General features: G+C 45.4%; 1 protein-coding gene across 3 annotated transcripts in view; it reads right to left on the bottom strand.

Annotated features, from left to right (window-relative positions):
- CARS2 (cysteinyl-tRNA synthetase 2, mitochondrial (putative)) overlaps positions 1-13,957 on the bottom strand; it is a 59,473-nt gene that overhangs the window by 18,422 nt on the left and 27,094 nt on the right. For all 3 annotated transcript variants that reach the window (XM_012637943.1, XM_012637942.1, XM_012637944.1), the window contains 3 exons: positions 11,718-11,847; positions 7,574-7,707; positions 4,226-4,293 (listed from right to left, as the gene is read on the bottom strand). In XM_012637943.1, coding sequence (XP_012493397.1) covers positions 4,226-4,293; positions 7,574-7,707; positions 11,718-11,847 — 332 coding nt within the window. The remainder of the gene's footprint in view (positions 1-4,225; positions 4,294-7,573; positions 7,708-11,717; positions 11,848-13,957) is intronic.

Raw genomic sequence — 13,957 nt, forward strand, 5'->3', positions numbered from 1 at the left:
GCCTAGAAATAACGTCACTCCAGCAGCAATCAACATACTGAGTGCCGAAATCTTGGCTTCAGAATCCCATTTCCCCTCAAAGGCAGTGAGGCTGCCTGGAGACGTGGCAGGTGTGGGTAGGAAAGCGATAGGTGAGCAGAGGCAGGAAGATGGTGCACCAGAGACTAAGAGAGCCACGTCCACAGGACGCAGCAGCCAGCTGGAAGAGCCCTCCCTGGCTCAATCCGGGATGATTTTAACACCAGAAAGATAATGACTGAATGATAGTATAGTGATACTGAGACAGAGACAAAACCCTTTGCTTTAAAGAATAATGCCAACTACCAAATGTCAAGAAAGTAACAGGATGAGACAACCACAACTTTTTCCAACAACCGATGAAATCCATGATGAAGGTGAAGCCTCTAAAACCACAGGGGGTGGGGTGGTTGTTGGGAATAAGCTATCACATGGCATGCCGCCTCTCAGAGTCTCAGTATCACGAGAAGGACATAAAACTACAAGAGAGGGATCTAGTGGTCATCCCTCAACCAAAGGTCAAACTTACCATCATGACTCATAAGACAACACGACCTGGCCCCAGAGGAACATGGTGTAAGTCAACAGCATCACCTATGAGGTATTCCTGCTGAAAGTTTCCAGGCTGGTCTTGAACTCCTGGGCTCAAGCGATCCTCCCATCTTGGCCTCCCAAAGTGCTAGGATTACAGGCATGAGTCATCAAGCCCAGCCTGAAAGTATTTCTTAAATAAGAGGACTTGAAAGTAGAAATGACTCCTCGATCCATGGGCTACAGAATGATGTTGTGTTGGCAGGCATGAAAACAGCGTTAATCTCCTGGTACGTCTCCATCAGAGTTCTTGGGTGACGAGGTGCATTGTCAACGAGCAGCAACAGTTTGAAAGGAGTCTTTTTTTCTCAGGAGGTCTCAACAGTAGCTTTAAAATATTTAGTAAACTATGTAAACAACAGATGTGCTGTCATCCAGGCTTTGTTGTTCCATTTATAGAACAACAGGCAGATAGATTTAGCATAACTCTTAAGGGCCTTAGTGTTGCTCCATAAATTAATATTACTATATTAGAGACAGAAATGGTCTTAGGAGTTTTGCAGAGCTTTGCCCTGAAGGAATATGTGAATGTGTTAGTTTGCATATCAAAAGTTGCTCCACCTCAGGAGGGCATCTCAAAGGTCATTAGCAGCTGCTTTCCAAGGTGACTCTGCTGTCTCAAACCCGTGGTTCTCGCCTGCTTTGAAGGACAAAGCAAGGTCTGCATGGATGAGAGCTGATCAAAGACTGTCCGCCCCTGAGACAGATACCTGCGGCTAAAAACAATTAGCCCAAGGGACAGTTCCTGCTTGACTTTTGACTACCTGTCTCCATTTGCAATTACTAGATAAAGAAATATGGAGCCACTATATCTCTGTTTAACCCTTCTGTTAAGTGATAGCTTTATCTTAGAACTTAGAAGTGTGTCCTTGAAAGATTTTGTAACCAGAGTTAATTAAGGGATCCATAGAAGCCTTTTGAAATACTTTAAACCTAAAACGGACTACCTGTTATTATGTAAATCTGTTACCCCTGGGAACTGATCACTGTACCTATAAATACCCATATAAAACTTCACTCGTGGGCTTACAATTCACGGATATATTCATAAGAACCCCTGAGTACCCCTGCTTTGCCTTTTATCTTTATAAATCTATAAAACTATACCTTCATCTTTGTGTATTCTTTTATTTCTATTATTTTCCATTTTCTATTATTTTCTTATCCTTTGCGATGACCTCTACCTAAGGGACCCAATTTTTTGCTGGGAGAGTAGTTAACTCCCTGCACCTAGGATTTTTTTTTTTTTTTTTTTTTGAGACAGAGTCTCACTCTTTTGCCTGGGCTAGAGTGCTGTGGCGTCAGCCTAGCTCACAGCAACCTCAAACTCCTGGGCTCAAGCAATCGTCCTGCCTCAGCCTCCGGAGTAGCTGGGACTACAGGCATGCGCCACCATGCCCGGCTAATTTTTTCTATATATTTTTAGTTGTCTGATTAATTTCTTTCTATTTTTAGTAGAGACGGGGTCTCGTTCTTGCTCAGGCTGGTTTTGAACTCCTGAGCTCAAACAATCCACCCGCCTCGGCCTCCCAGAGTGCTAGGATTACAGGCATGAGCCACCGCGCCCGGCCAGGATTTTTGGAAAGGTAAATGAGCACTGCTTCAACTTAACGTCGCCAGCTGCATTAGCTCCTAACAAAAGAGTCAGACCATCCTTTGAAGCCAGGCACTGATTTTTCCTCTAGCTATAAAAGTCCTATACGGCATCTTCATCCAATAGAAGGTTAGTTCCTCTACTTTGAAGATCTGTTGCTTAGGGTAGCCACCTTCATCAATGATCTTCTAGATCACTTGCTGCAGCTTCTACATCAGCACTTTGCTGTTTAACCTTGTGCTTTTATGTCATGGAGATAGCTTCTTTCCTTAAACCTCATGAACCAACCTCTGCTAGCTTCCAACTTTTCTTCTGCAGCTTCCTCACTTCTCTTTGCCTTCATAGTATTGAAGAAAGTTAAGGTCCTTGCTTTGGATTAGGCTTTGACTTCAGGGAACGTTGTGGCTGGTTTGATCTTCTATCCGGACCACTCAAATTTTCTCCATATCAGCAATAAGGTTTTCCAATCATTCATGTGTTCACTGGAGTAGCACTTTTAATCTCCTTCAAAAACTTTTCTGTGCATTCACAACTTGGCTAACTGTTTGGTGCAAGGGGCTGGCTTTCGAACTATCTTGGCTTTCAACATGCCTTCCTCACTAAGCTTAATCATTTCTAGCTTTTGATTTAAAGTGAGAGACACTCGCTCTTTCTTTTACTTGAACACTCAGAGGCCATTTGCAGGGTTATTAACTGGCCTAATTTCAACACTGTTGTGTCTCAGGGAATAGGGAGGCCCAAGGAGAGGGAGGGAGACCGGGGAATGGCCAGTTGGTGCAGCAGTGAGAACACATACAACATTAAGTTCACCGTCTTGCATGGGCATGGTTCATGGTTCCACAAGACAATTACGATAGTAACATCAAAGATCGCTGCTCACAGATCACCATGACAGATACAACAATGAAAAGGTTTGAAATATTGCAAGAATTATCCAAATGTGACAGAGACACAAAGTGAGCACATGCTGTTGGCAAAATGCATCTACAGACTTGCTTGACGCAGGGTTAATGCAAAGGTTCGATTTGTAAAAACCCCACAATATCTGCGAAGTGCACTCAAGTGAAGTATGCCCAGATGAGCCGGAGTTACTCACTGCTGCATACCCCACGTATACACGTGCAATGCACACGTGAATAAATTTCTATTTTTCTCCTGCTCATCTGTCTTTTACTAGTTTAACTTACAGGGCTCCAGCTAGAGAATCTAATATGGGTAGAGGAAAAAGCTTTCTTTTCTCTACTACACAGCAAATAAAGCAAAATAATAACAACTATTGAATCTATGTAGTGGTAAATGAATGTTTCTTTTAACTTTTGTGTATGTTTGGAAATTTTTCTAGTATAAAATTGAAAAATTCTCTTTAAGAAAAGTATGTAAAAACTGCTTTGTGAGAGGAGCAGCCTTCTTTTATGGTAGATCAGATGGGGACAGCTTTTAGTGGTTTGCCATTTAGGTCTAGAAACTGTATCCGTCAACCTATTTTGCAATTAAAATTAAATTTGTCTTTAAAGATAGGCCCAAAGATAAGGAAGATATCAATCAAACTTTAAAAAGTGTTCTGTTAGTGCTTGTTTTCCATTCATACGGAAATACACATTCCCCAGGGAAACCACCGCAGGAGGATGACGTTTCTCCGGCTGGTTAAGAATCCAGGCAGCTCTGGGCCCACTGAAGGCAAGCTGCAAAAGCCAAATAAACCAACCCAAAACCACACCAAAGAGGAGGCTGGTGCGGAGAGGGAAGGAATTTGGCAGGAATTTGTTTGAGAGAGAAACTGTCACAAAGGGAAAACGGACGGACGAAGAAGGTGCAAATGTCCTAAAGCAGAGAGAGAAAGGGAAACCACCAGGAAAGCTGGTGCAGGAAACAGCAGGGGGCAGACACTTGGACCGAGAACCAGGAGAACCAGAACCAAGAGAATGCAGGAGGCTACTGTGAGGTCCTCACATGACACAGAAGCCTTGGGCACAGGTTCTGCAAGCTGTCAGCAACTCCCCCAAGATGCAAAAAGCACATTACCTTAATAGTAATGTAGTTTTTTAACGATTTGGACATTTTTTCTTCTTTGCCTTTCACGTGCAAATGCCCTGAAACAAAAACAAAAGCATTCGTTCTGAAATGGGAGAGAAGAAAGCGACTCTGCAACCCACAGCAGAGTAAGAAGTGGGGAGGCAAAGCTGCTGCTTCTAGGGGCCCCTGGACCCTCGTGGGCAGCCTCCAGGCATGAGGCTCCCCAGGAAACAGGCAGGAACTGCATCCCATGCTATGTGCAGGGCCAGGTATGTGCTGATCTAAGGCTGCCCCCAAATCTTCACCTGCACTCGGCCCTCCAGGAAGACACAGCCTCCCACGGAGGGGCAGACGATGCGGGTGCCTTGGCTGACTCTGAACTAAGACCAGATGGAAAACTATGATGCTGACAGCAATATTTCGTATTTTTTCCTTTTCCTGTAATTGAGAGATACTAATTTGACTGAATACCTGAAGAACAACAAATCTCTCATTTGGCAAGTCACACACTCAGCAATAACTTGTTCAAAACAACAAAGTTGAGCCTGCAGGTCTCTGAGTGTGATTAATTAGAATTTCTGTTTCCAGTGTTTTCACGGACTTTTCGAGACCTTGGTATTACACCTCCTCCCTGCGATGTATGTGAAAGACAGGAAGAAAACCAAACCCATCTAGGGAATTCTAAATCTGAGCCTGGGATTCTGCCTGGATTGTGTTCTTACAAGGCTTATTTCCAAGGGAAGGGCCTTTCTGTTTCTAACAGAAGATTCTTCTTCTGACACAAATTCAAATATAAGAGTGCTACTGTGGTTAAAATGTGGTTTCCGCAAAAAATATAACCTCAAATATGTAATTCTATATAGTGTGTCATATTCACTAAGCATGATTATAATTAAAAAAAACTGACAATATCTGAAAAATGAAACATATTTGCTATTATTTGAATGTTTATGTCCTCCCAAATTCCTATGTTGGAATCCTACTCTCCAAGGTGATGATGGTATTTAGAAGCGGGGCATTTGGAGGTGATTAGGTCATGGGGGTACAGCCAGCATGACTGGGATCAGTGTCCTTATAAAAGAGACCCCAGAGAGCTCCCCTGCCCCTTCCACCACGTGAGGACACAGTGAGAAGGTGCTGTCTATGAATCAGAAAGGAATCTGCTGGTGCTCTGAGGTAGGACTTCCCAGCCTCCAGAATTGTGAGAAATAAATTCATGTTGTTTATAAGCAACCCAGTTTATGGTATTTTGCCACAGTGGCCTAAACACACTGAGACCAACCACATCTGACTCCTCAGCTCCACCTTCCATCCATTTACTGTAGGAGAAAGTGTCAGCTGTCCTGTGTGCAAGGAGACACTACTGTTTCTCCAGGATAGAGTCAAACTAGTATGAAGAAGATTCCTATTGTCTTAGTAGCAAAAGGCATTAAAAAAAACAGCGGTGAGGCTGGGTGCAGTGGCTCACACCTGTAATCCCAGCACTTTGGGAGGCTGAGGTGGGAGGATTGCTTGAGGCCAGGAGTTTCAGACCAGCCTGGGTAATAGTGAGACCTTGTCTCTACAAAAAATAAAAAATTAGCCAGGCATGGTGGCTCACGCCTGTAGTCACTCAGGAGGCTGAGGCAAAAGGATTGCTTAAGCCCAGGAGTTCGAGGTTGTGGTAAGCTGTGATGATGCCACTGCACTCCACCCTGGGTGACAGAGTGAGACCCTGTCTCGAAAACAAAAAACAAAAACAAAAAATAAAAATAAAACAAAACAGCAACCAAAAACCCTCTCCCATTCCCACATGTGAAGGTGAACAAGACCCCAGCCCTTATTCACTGACAGGCTGAAGCGTCTTCATGGCTCAGGTCACCTGTTGGTTCCCTAAAGGGCACACTGCCTTACACGGTGTTAGTTACAAACGTAACCTACTGAACAGAACCAGCCGACAGACAACAGAGTGTCTGTGGAAGGGTCATCTCTGATTTCCCAGACTGTTCATAGGACGATGAATTGTTCCGAATCTGACAGGAGGTGCAGGGTGCCCTCTGGTCCTGAGCCCCCCGGCCCACGATGGGGGCTCTGAGCACGTTTTCTCCTAAGGAAGACAGACTCCCTCCCACGTGGCCTCAAGTGTCGTGTGGGCACCTGGCTCTGGAAATGAGCACCGGGCTCCCCAGGAGCGACATTTTAAATACTCTATCGCTGGGCAGTGAGCGTCTCCCTGCCGCGAGAGCACCGGCTGCAGATGGAGTGAGAACATCAGAGCTTCCTTCTGCTCAGGGAAGCCGCCACGCATGAGACATGGCTGACAGAAACAACATGGTGTTGAGTTCCTCCCAGGGAAGTGATGTGTTATACCACACAACCGTTCCCAAGTCCCTACACGACAATCCAGCCAGCTTTGTTTCCACTTTACCACTGGACAACCTGGAGGCACCACAGAAAGGAGCTGCTCACTCCAGGACCTGGGGCACCGTGAGAGGCAGACACTGCAGCGGCGGGGCGGAACCTCCTGGGTGAGCTTGGGGTGAAGCGAACACTGGGAAGTGCGCTTCGGGGCCAGCAGCCTCACCTGTTGACTGCCATTAAGAAACCCGAGTGAACCCTACAGCAGACCCCAAAACGACAGCAGCTCTGCACTCAATCTTGCCTTACTGTGACACATTCACTTCCTCATTCAAGGACTTAAAAAATATTTGTTAGCTTCCTGTATTTTAGATGTTGATGTTTGCATCTCCCAACCCAACCACTACCCGAACACTATTTATCTTTCTTTGTCTCAAGCACCTGAGCTGCCCATTCCAAAAAGGTAATAAAACCGGTTAATTCTGGCCCTGTGACCTCCATCAAAATTTGGACATAAGAATCTGTTCCCATGCATCAAAGCGAATTCCAAAATTGCTACGCTTAAGGTATAGCTTATTTCATAATGTTGTATCTGCTTCTGAGGACAGATGGCTGGGGTTAATCAGTTATGTTTTTGAGTAATGAAATAGAAGGCAGTGTTATTAGAAGATGAAGATACGTCTGGTGACAATATTTTAGCTTAAAAATGGCATATTCATAATTGTTATCACATCATACCATCTGAAATTCCTTCTCAATACTTTTATTTGAAATAAACGTATATAGAACAGCTTTGTAAAACAGTTTCCACATTCCGGTCAGTTCTAAAAAGGCATGTTCATTATTTCGGTCTAAGGAAGTTCATGTCCAAATGACAAAAATTCAAAAATAATTTGAGATAGATCTGTTTCTGGATCTATTATTAGCTGATCTATGTATTTCCAAATATAGCTGTTTCACCAATAAAGATAGAATTGACAGAACTGAAATGGAACAAATTAATTTAAAGTCGTTACTTACCAGAATGCAGAAAATAATTTCCCCATTGCTTGCACTGATGAAAGACCTCACACTGTGCAATTTCATTTTCATGATGTGGAAAAGCTAAATCTATCCCACCTGAGTGGATATCCAGTTGCCTTCCAAACACCATACTGCAAGACACAGTGGAAGGTGGTGAATTATTCAATCAAACATATTTCTCCAAACCTCATCTTCTCTTTAATCCTTCCAGCTTTGTTTATACAACGAACAAATGGATCTCAATTTTAAAGCAATTTGCATAATTTATCTGATTCAAATGAAAACTGAAATCTGATTTTTACTTCATCACAAAACCCCTAAATTCATACCTTTTCATCCTAGTAAAGAAACTTAATTCTCTTTGCTCCAGAGACAATATATGGTTTTAAAAAAACTTACAAAATTATCTTAGTGGTTTTCCAATTTTAACAAGAGACACAACTATAAAATCATGACAATTTTTCATTTGGCTTTTGAACATTTATTTTAACAGTCACATATGAGTAACAAGGTAAATGTATTCAAAGCAGCACATCTCACCTGTCGTCATTGCTGCTACACTGCTATGCTATGCATTCTGGAAAAAACGCATGGTCTGTAAATGCGCACACTTAAATTCACAGGACTGATGGGGAAAACGAGACTGGGCTAGACCACTCAAAGCCCTGTCACCGGAACAGCCACGGAGCAGAGCACAAGTGGAACCTGCTCGAGACAAGGCAGGTGGCCTGGGCCCCGTGGCACTTTAGGGGTGCTGCCCAAGGGGGCTGGCAGTGTGATGGACATGGGGCTCTGAGCACAGGGCAGGCACAACCTCCCCCAGCAGAGAGCTCAACAGGCTGGGTGCAGACACTCATAGATTTTCTTAAAATGGTTGAAAACAGGCATTTTCAAGGTGCCAATACTGAAGTCCTTGCCTGCTGCTGCCCCTGACTTGGCTCCTGGGACCAGAGAAGACCTGCACATGCAGGTCTCATGCCTGAGCAGAGCGGCACTGCAGAAACATGCCGTAGAAACAACGCTGTACATTACTTTTACATCCCAGTGATGGTTTCAGAGTAACTCACACTCCCTGAAATCCAAACACTAGGGTGCAGACAGTGGGGTGGGAGGGACCGGGGAGAGCCGTGGGGCCACCTCTGTGTCTTCGATGAGTTCTCTTCACAAAGAGCAGACACAGATGTGACACTGTCAAGATTTCACAAAGCTGAGCCACAGTGTTCACTGTTTTAGCCTCGATTCTTATCTCTACATTAGACCTAATTTAAACTAAGAGAAAGCTGAGAAGGAATCATAGTCTATTTTCACACTTTACATCTTTCAACAAAAATAAAATATTCAATGGTAACATTACATCTGAAACTCACCAAATGTTTTCTACCTGCTCTAGAGAAATTCTTTGAATCTAAAAAATAAGTATCTTTTTACAAGCCAATTTATATCCCATAGCCTGCTGTTATTATAAAAAATATTTATAAATACACATAAGTAGTTACAGTATGATTGGTGGCTGGACATTTGTTTGTTTTTAAATGGAGACTCAGATCCATGCTTCACACCAGCAAGAGTTTGATGTCTCAGGAGTTACTGACGCATTTCCAGGCGAGTCACACACACATCACTGCAGAAAAGGGAGGATTCCTTCTAGGTCTTAGAAAGGACAAACGAAACTCAGATATGCAGGCTGTGGAGGACGAGTGCCCCCGATCTGATAGGATGGGGTGGGCCCGCTCAGGCTGGACCTAAACCAATCTGGGGTGTCTGTGAGTGGGGCAGGGTCTCTCATGGGGAAGCACTATCCCATTATCCCCAACCAGTCACTCACACCCAGCCACAAAACACACATCACTGGCTGAAACGAACGATTTCAGGATGACTGGATTTATCGATCTTAAAATACTCACTTGAAATGTTCACCTTAATCATACTTTGTTTCTAATTTTAAAATGTGCCCATCATAATAAATATCTGCAAAGAACTGACACACGTCAAATATACTAAGATCTATGAGTTAATGATTCTACAAACAGGAAACACACACACGGGGTATTCACAGGGATATCTGCAATAGCAAAACACTGGGAATGCAGGAGCATTCACGCATGGGACGCTGTCCACACAAGCAGCGCCGCACAGCCACGCCGCCAAGGGAGAGCAGGTGCGCAGCATAGAGGACTGTGGAGCGCTGCCTTTGTGAGTCCCACCGCCGAGGGGCACCTGGCTACAGGCAGACCACGGGGTGCCAACGTGTGAGGAGTGCCTAGGGAGGGGTCAGAGACAAGGCAGAGAGGCCCCAGCAAGATGCAGAAGCCAGGACAGAGAGGGAGTTTCCAGACAGGGAACCGGCCATGGCGGGGGCCTCAGGATAGCAGCATCTGGGGGGGCCGAGGCAGGGTCAGGTGACAGTGGTCACAGGTGGATGGTGCGAAGAGAAGCTTCACTGACAGAGGGCAACTCAAGGTCACTGGGGGGGCCCCAGGGTCAAAAATAGATCTGTGATTAGACATGAGCAAGTGATCACAGCACCCGGCAAGGGGCTCACGGCACTCTCCTCCTGGGCCCTGCGCCCTGGACCGGCCACAGACAGGGATTAAGGTACCAGGATGCTGCCAGCATGTGAAAGGAAATCGTTTGTAAGTATGAAATGTCTGATTTCCTTAAGTACTAAGTTTGACAGTTGATATCTCTGACATTTCACTCTGACACTCCTTGTTTTATTTTTATTTTGAAGGTACATCCTCATTCTTTCAAATGCATGGTTTGGCTTGTGATTATCTTTCAAATTTTTTTTTAGAGCAATTTTTGTGAAACCACGGATAAGTCAAAAATTCATGTTATTTCAAATATGAGTTCCATTATGGAACCAATGCAGTGCAGACAGTTCAAAATATCAACAAAGTGTTTAGGAAAGATGTGGCTAATGAATGCACAGTCTGCTGATGGTTTGAGAAGTTCTATTCTGGTGATTTTTATCTTGAAAATGAGCCGCGTGGGCGACCTGAGACCAAGATGGATAATGATGAGCTGAAAACTATAGTGGAAGCGAATCCATCTCAATCTATGTGTGAATTAGCAGCAAGGTCTGACATTACCATTCCAACAATATTGGACCATTTGAAACAAACTGACAAGGCAAAGAAGCTGGATAGATGGGTTCTCCGTGAATTAAATGAGCGTCAGAAGAGAAATCGTCTTGAAGCTTGCCTTTCTTTGCTGTCACGACATAAAAGCGACCCATTGCTATGCCATATTGTTACGTGTGATGAAAAATGGATTCTTTTTGACAATTGCAAACGTTTGGCACAATGGCTGGAAAAAGATGAAGTGCTGAAACACAATCTAAACCCGAATATTCACCAGAAAAAGCTAATGGTGTCTGTTTGGTGGTCCAGTGCTGGTATTATCCACTACACCTTCATGAAACCTTGTCAATGGATCACAGTGATGTCTACTGCAACCAACTGGATGAAATGATGAGGATGCTTGCGATTAAGTAGCTGAGATTGGTCAATAGAGACAGGCCAATCCTCTTGCAACACTACGCTCCACCACGTTATGCAAACAATGCCGCTCAAACTACAGAGGTTGGACTTGGAAACTCTCTGTCATCCACCGTATTCACCAGACCTTGCACTGCTCCCAGGCTTTGGATCACTTCTTGCAAGTTAAATATTCAATTCTTAACAAGCTGTGGAAAACGCCTTTTGTGATTTCATTGCCACTTGCTCTCCAGGTTTCTTCGCTGCTGGCATAAACGAGCTACTGTCAAGATGGCAAAACTGTGTCAACAGTTTAGGTGTATACTTTGATTAATTGTACTGCTTCCTGTTTGAGATGTAATAAACTACACTTTTGATTCGAAATTGGACATGTCATATTTAATGACCTAATAAAATACAGCCTTTTCTACTACAAAGAGGAAGTGCTGATGTCTGATGTTGGGAAAACTAATTGCATCCTGGGTTTGGCTGTGTCTCCCTTCTACAGTGAGTCATGCTCGAGGAGTCTCTTCCTAGACAACCTACCCGCAGGCACCAGTGCCAGGCTCCACCTGCTCCTGTCCACACCCTATGCTGCTCAAACCAGGCACCGCGTGGGCCTGAACATCAACACGAAACATGTGACGGCATGGGAACCTTACCTTGCCATGGCGGAGCACTCGATGTGCCAGCCAGGTCTTCCAGGCCCCCACGGAGAGGCCCAGAAAACCTCCTTGGGTTTGGCTGCCTTCCACAGCGCGAAATCACTGGCGTGACGCTTGTCAGAATCACCTGCTAATGACAAATGGCTTGTCAGCAGGAGGGGACCACAAAGGCCACACCCACAAAGGCCACCGCACATCCCAAAGAGCCTGTTCCTTCCCACAGGTGACCTCACACTCCTCATCCATCTACCTTTCTCTTTCCCCACACAGCGGACTGAAGGACTAGCAAACACTTCCATCCCAGAGGTGCCAGAGCACGAGGCACCAGCTGAACGGACCAGTCGGGACTGCAACACAGAGCGACACCGTTTCTGGGGGTGGATGGGCTGAGTGTCCCCACCTTCCTTCTTCTTTCTACTGTTGGCTTGTCAGTAACTGAGTTTCAGGGTAACTTTTTCCAAAAAGGTAAGAATCAAATAGAGTGAAGAGGAAACTACCACAGAGCATCAATCACATTCATAGAAAGGAAACTGGGGAGAGGAAGATCAAACAATGTGTTCAAGGTTGTGCAATGAGTCATTATCAGGCTCTCTTTACATTCCCGAATGAAGAGAACTGAGGACCCTGTCGGGCTCTCAGGACACATCACACCTGATCTTTCAAGGGTGTCCCGCCCATTCTAGTAAGTCCTGCAGACAAACTTGGTACTAGATTAAGTGCTACGCTGGTATTCAGCTCTGAGCCCCACAGCTATCACCAGGCTGGCTGTCCCTACTTATGAACAGTCCACGCAGTGAGGAAAAGAGCATGTGAGGTCAGCTTGGCCCCTCCCCGAGACCCACATCGACATGCTGGGCACTGTGTACAGGCCAGTGAGCAACACACAGGTCCACACAGCTCAGACAGTAACGAAGGGCACATGTGACCCTGAGGGAGGATGTGAGCCCGCTCTGCAGAGGATGGTGCGGGGTGAGGTCAGGAGGAAGGGGCTGGGATTCAGCAGGTAAACGGACAGGAAGGCAGCTGCCGTCCCAGGGGAGGGGTGGCCTGGACGGAGGCCATGTGGGATGGTTTGGTGTGAGAAGAAACGCACCGCAACATGAACAGGGTTGTAAAATAAAATCGCCATTCCCTAAAACACACCTTGTTTTCCACGTCTCCCTGTGGGGAGCACAGCTCCCTGTCCTGTGTCCTGGGTCAGAGCATGGACGTGTAGCATAGCCCTGGCTTTGACAGTCTTGCTGTAAGGACTTTTGGGGTTGTCTGTGAAAACTGTCTTTGAATTGTTTCAATAGAGACAAATCCCCACGAAAGGGAAGAAAGGTGAAGGAGATAGGTATGTGATATCAGGTGACACGCTGGTGACCAGGCAGAGACTCTGAGCGAGAGTGGCTGCCACCATCGAGGGGAAGCTGCCTGCCCCGGCCAGGCGACCTGTGTTCAAAACCTGCTATCCTGTCTGACCGGAACAGGCAGAGCCCACGTGCACAATGCCCCCTACCAGCCTTCTCACCTATGGGTACTGATGCAGGTACCTACCTTATCAAACTGTGATGAATTTAAAGACGTTGAACTTTTTTGGTGCAGACACTGATACTTTTTTTTGGTCAGACTGGACATGCCATGGTTTTGCTACTAGCAAAATGACTAGACTTTAAAGAAAAAGTCCTCTGGGCACCCAAGCGAATAGAACAACTTGAGCATAATGCACGGAAAATTAGAGAACCTTCACATTTTAATGACACCACATTACGTTAGAAGAAAATGGAGTCATATATTTAAGAGACTTAAGGACAGAAAATGTAGCCAAGGATTTTATTTCCAGCCAAACTGACTTTCATATAAAAAGGCACACAATGTCATTAACAGGCAAAAATTCAGGGGATATTGTTCTCAAGGAAGGATTCTTCCCTCAGAAATTGCTTCAAAAACAAACAGCCAAGAAGCTGACCCGGAGACGGTGGGAGGGCAGAGAGTGGACAGGGCAGGAGGCAGCATGGCCAGAAGTGCCGACAGGTGGACCTGGGGAACCCGCTCTGGAAAGGGGAGGAAGGAACCTCCTAACTGGGTCCGGCCCTCACAGGCAGGGCTGCTGGACCCGGCTGGTGGACAAAGCAGCAACAGCCACTGGGCCCTGCCGCACCTGGGATCTGCCACTCGGGGAAAAGGGAGATCTGGATGCCAAACAGAAGAGGTCTTGAATCTGACTACCAGTATGACCTGATGCAGCATCGTAT

This window comes from Propithecus coquereli, unplaced genomic scaffold, assembly GCF_000956105.1.
Source record: "Propithecus coquereli isolate 6110/MARCELLA unplaced genomic scaffold, Pcoq_1.0 Scaffold125, whole genome shotgun sequence".
In the NCBI taxonomy this organism is placed as follows: domain Eukaryota; kingdom Metazoa; phylum Chordata; class Mammalia; order Primates; family Indriidae; genus Propithecus; species Propithecus coquereli.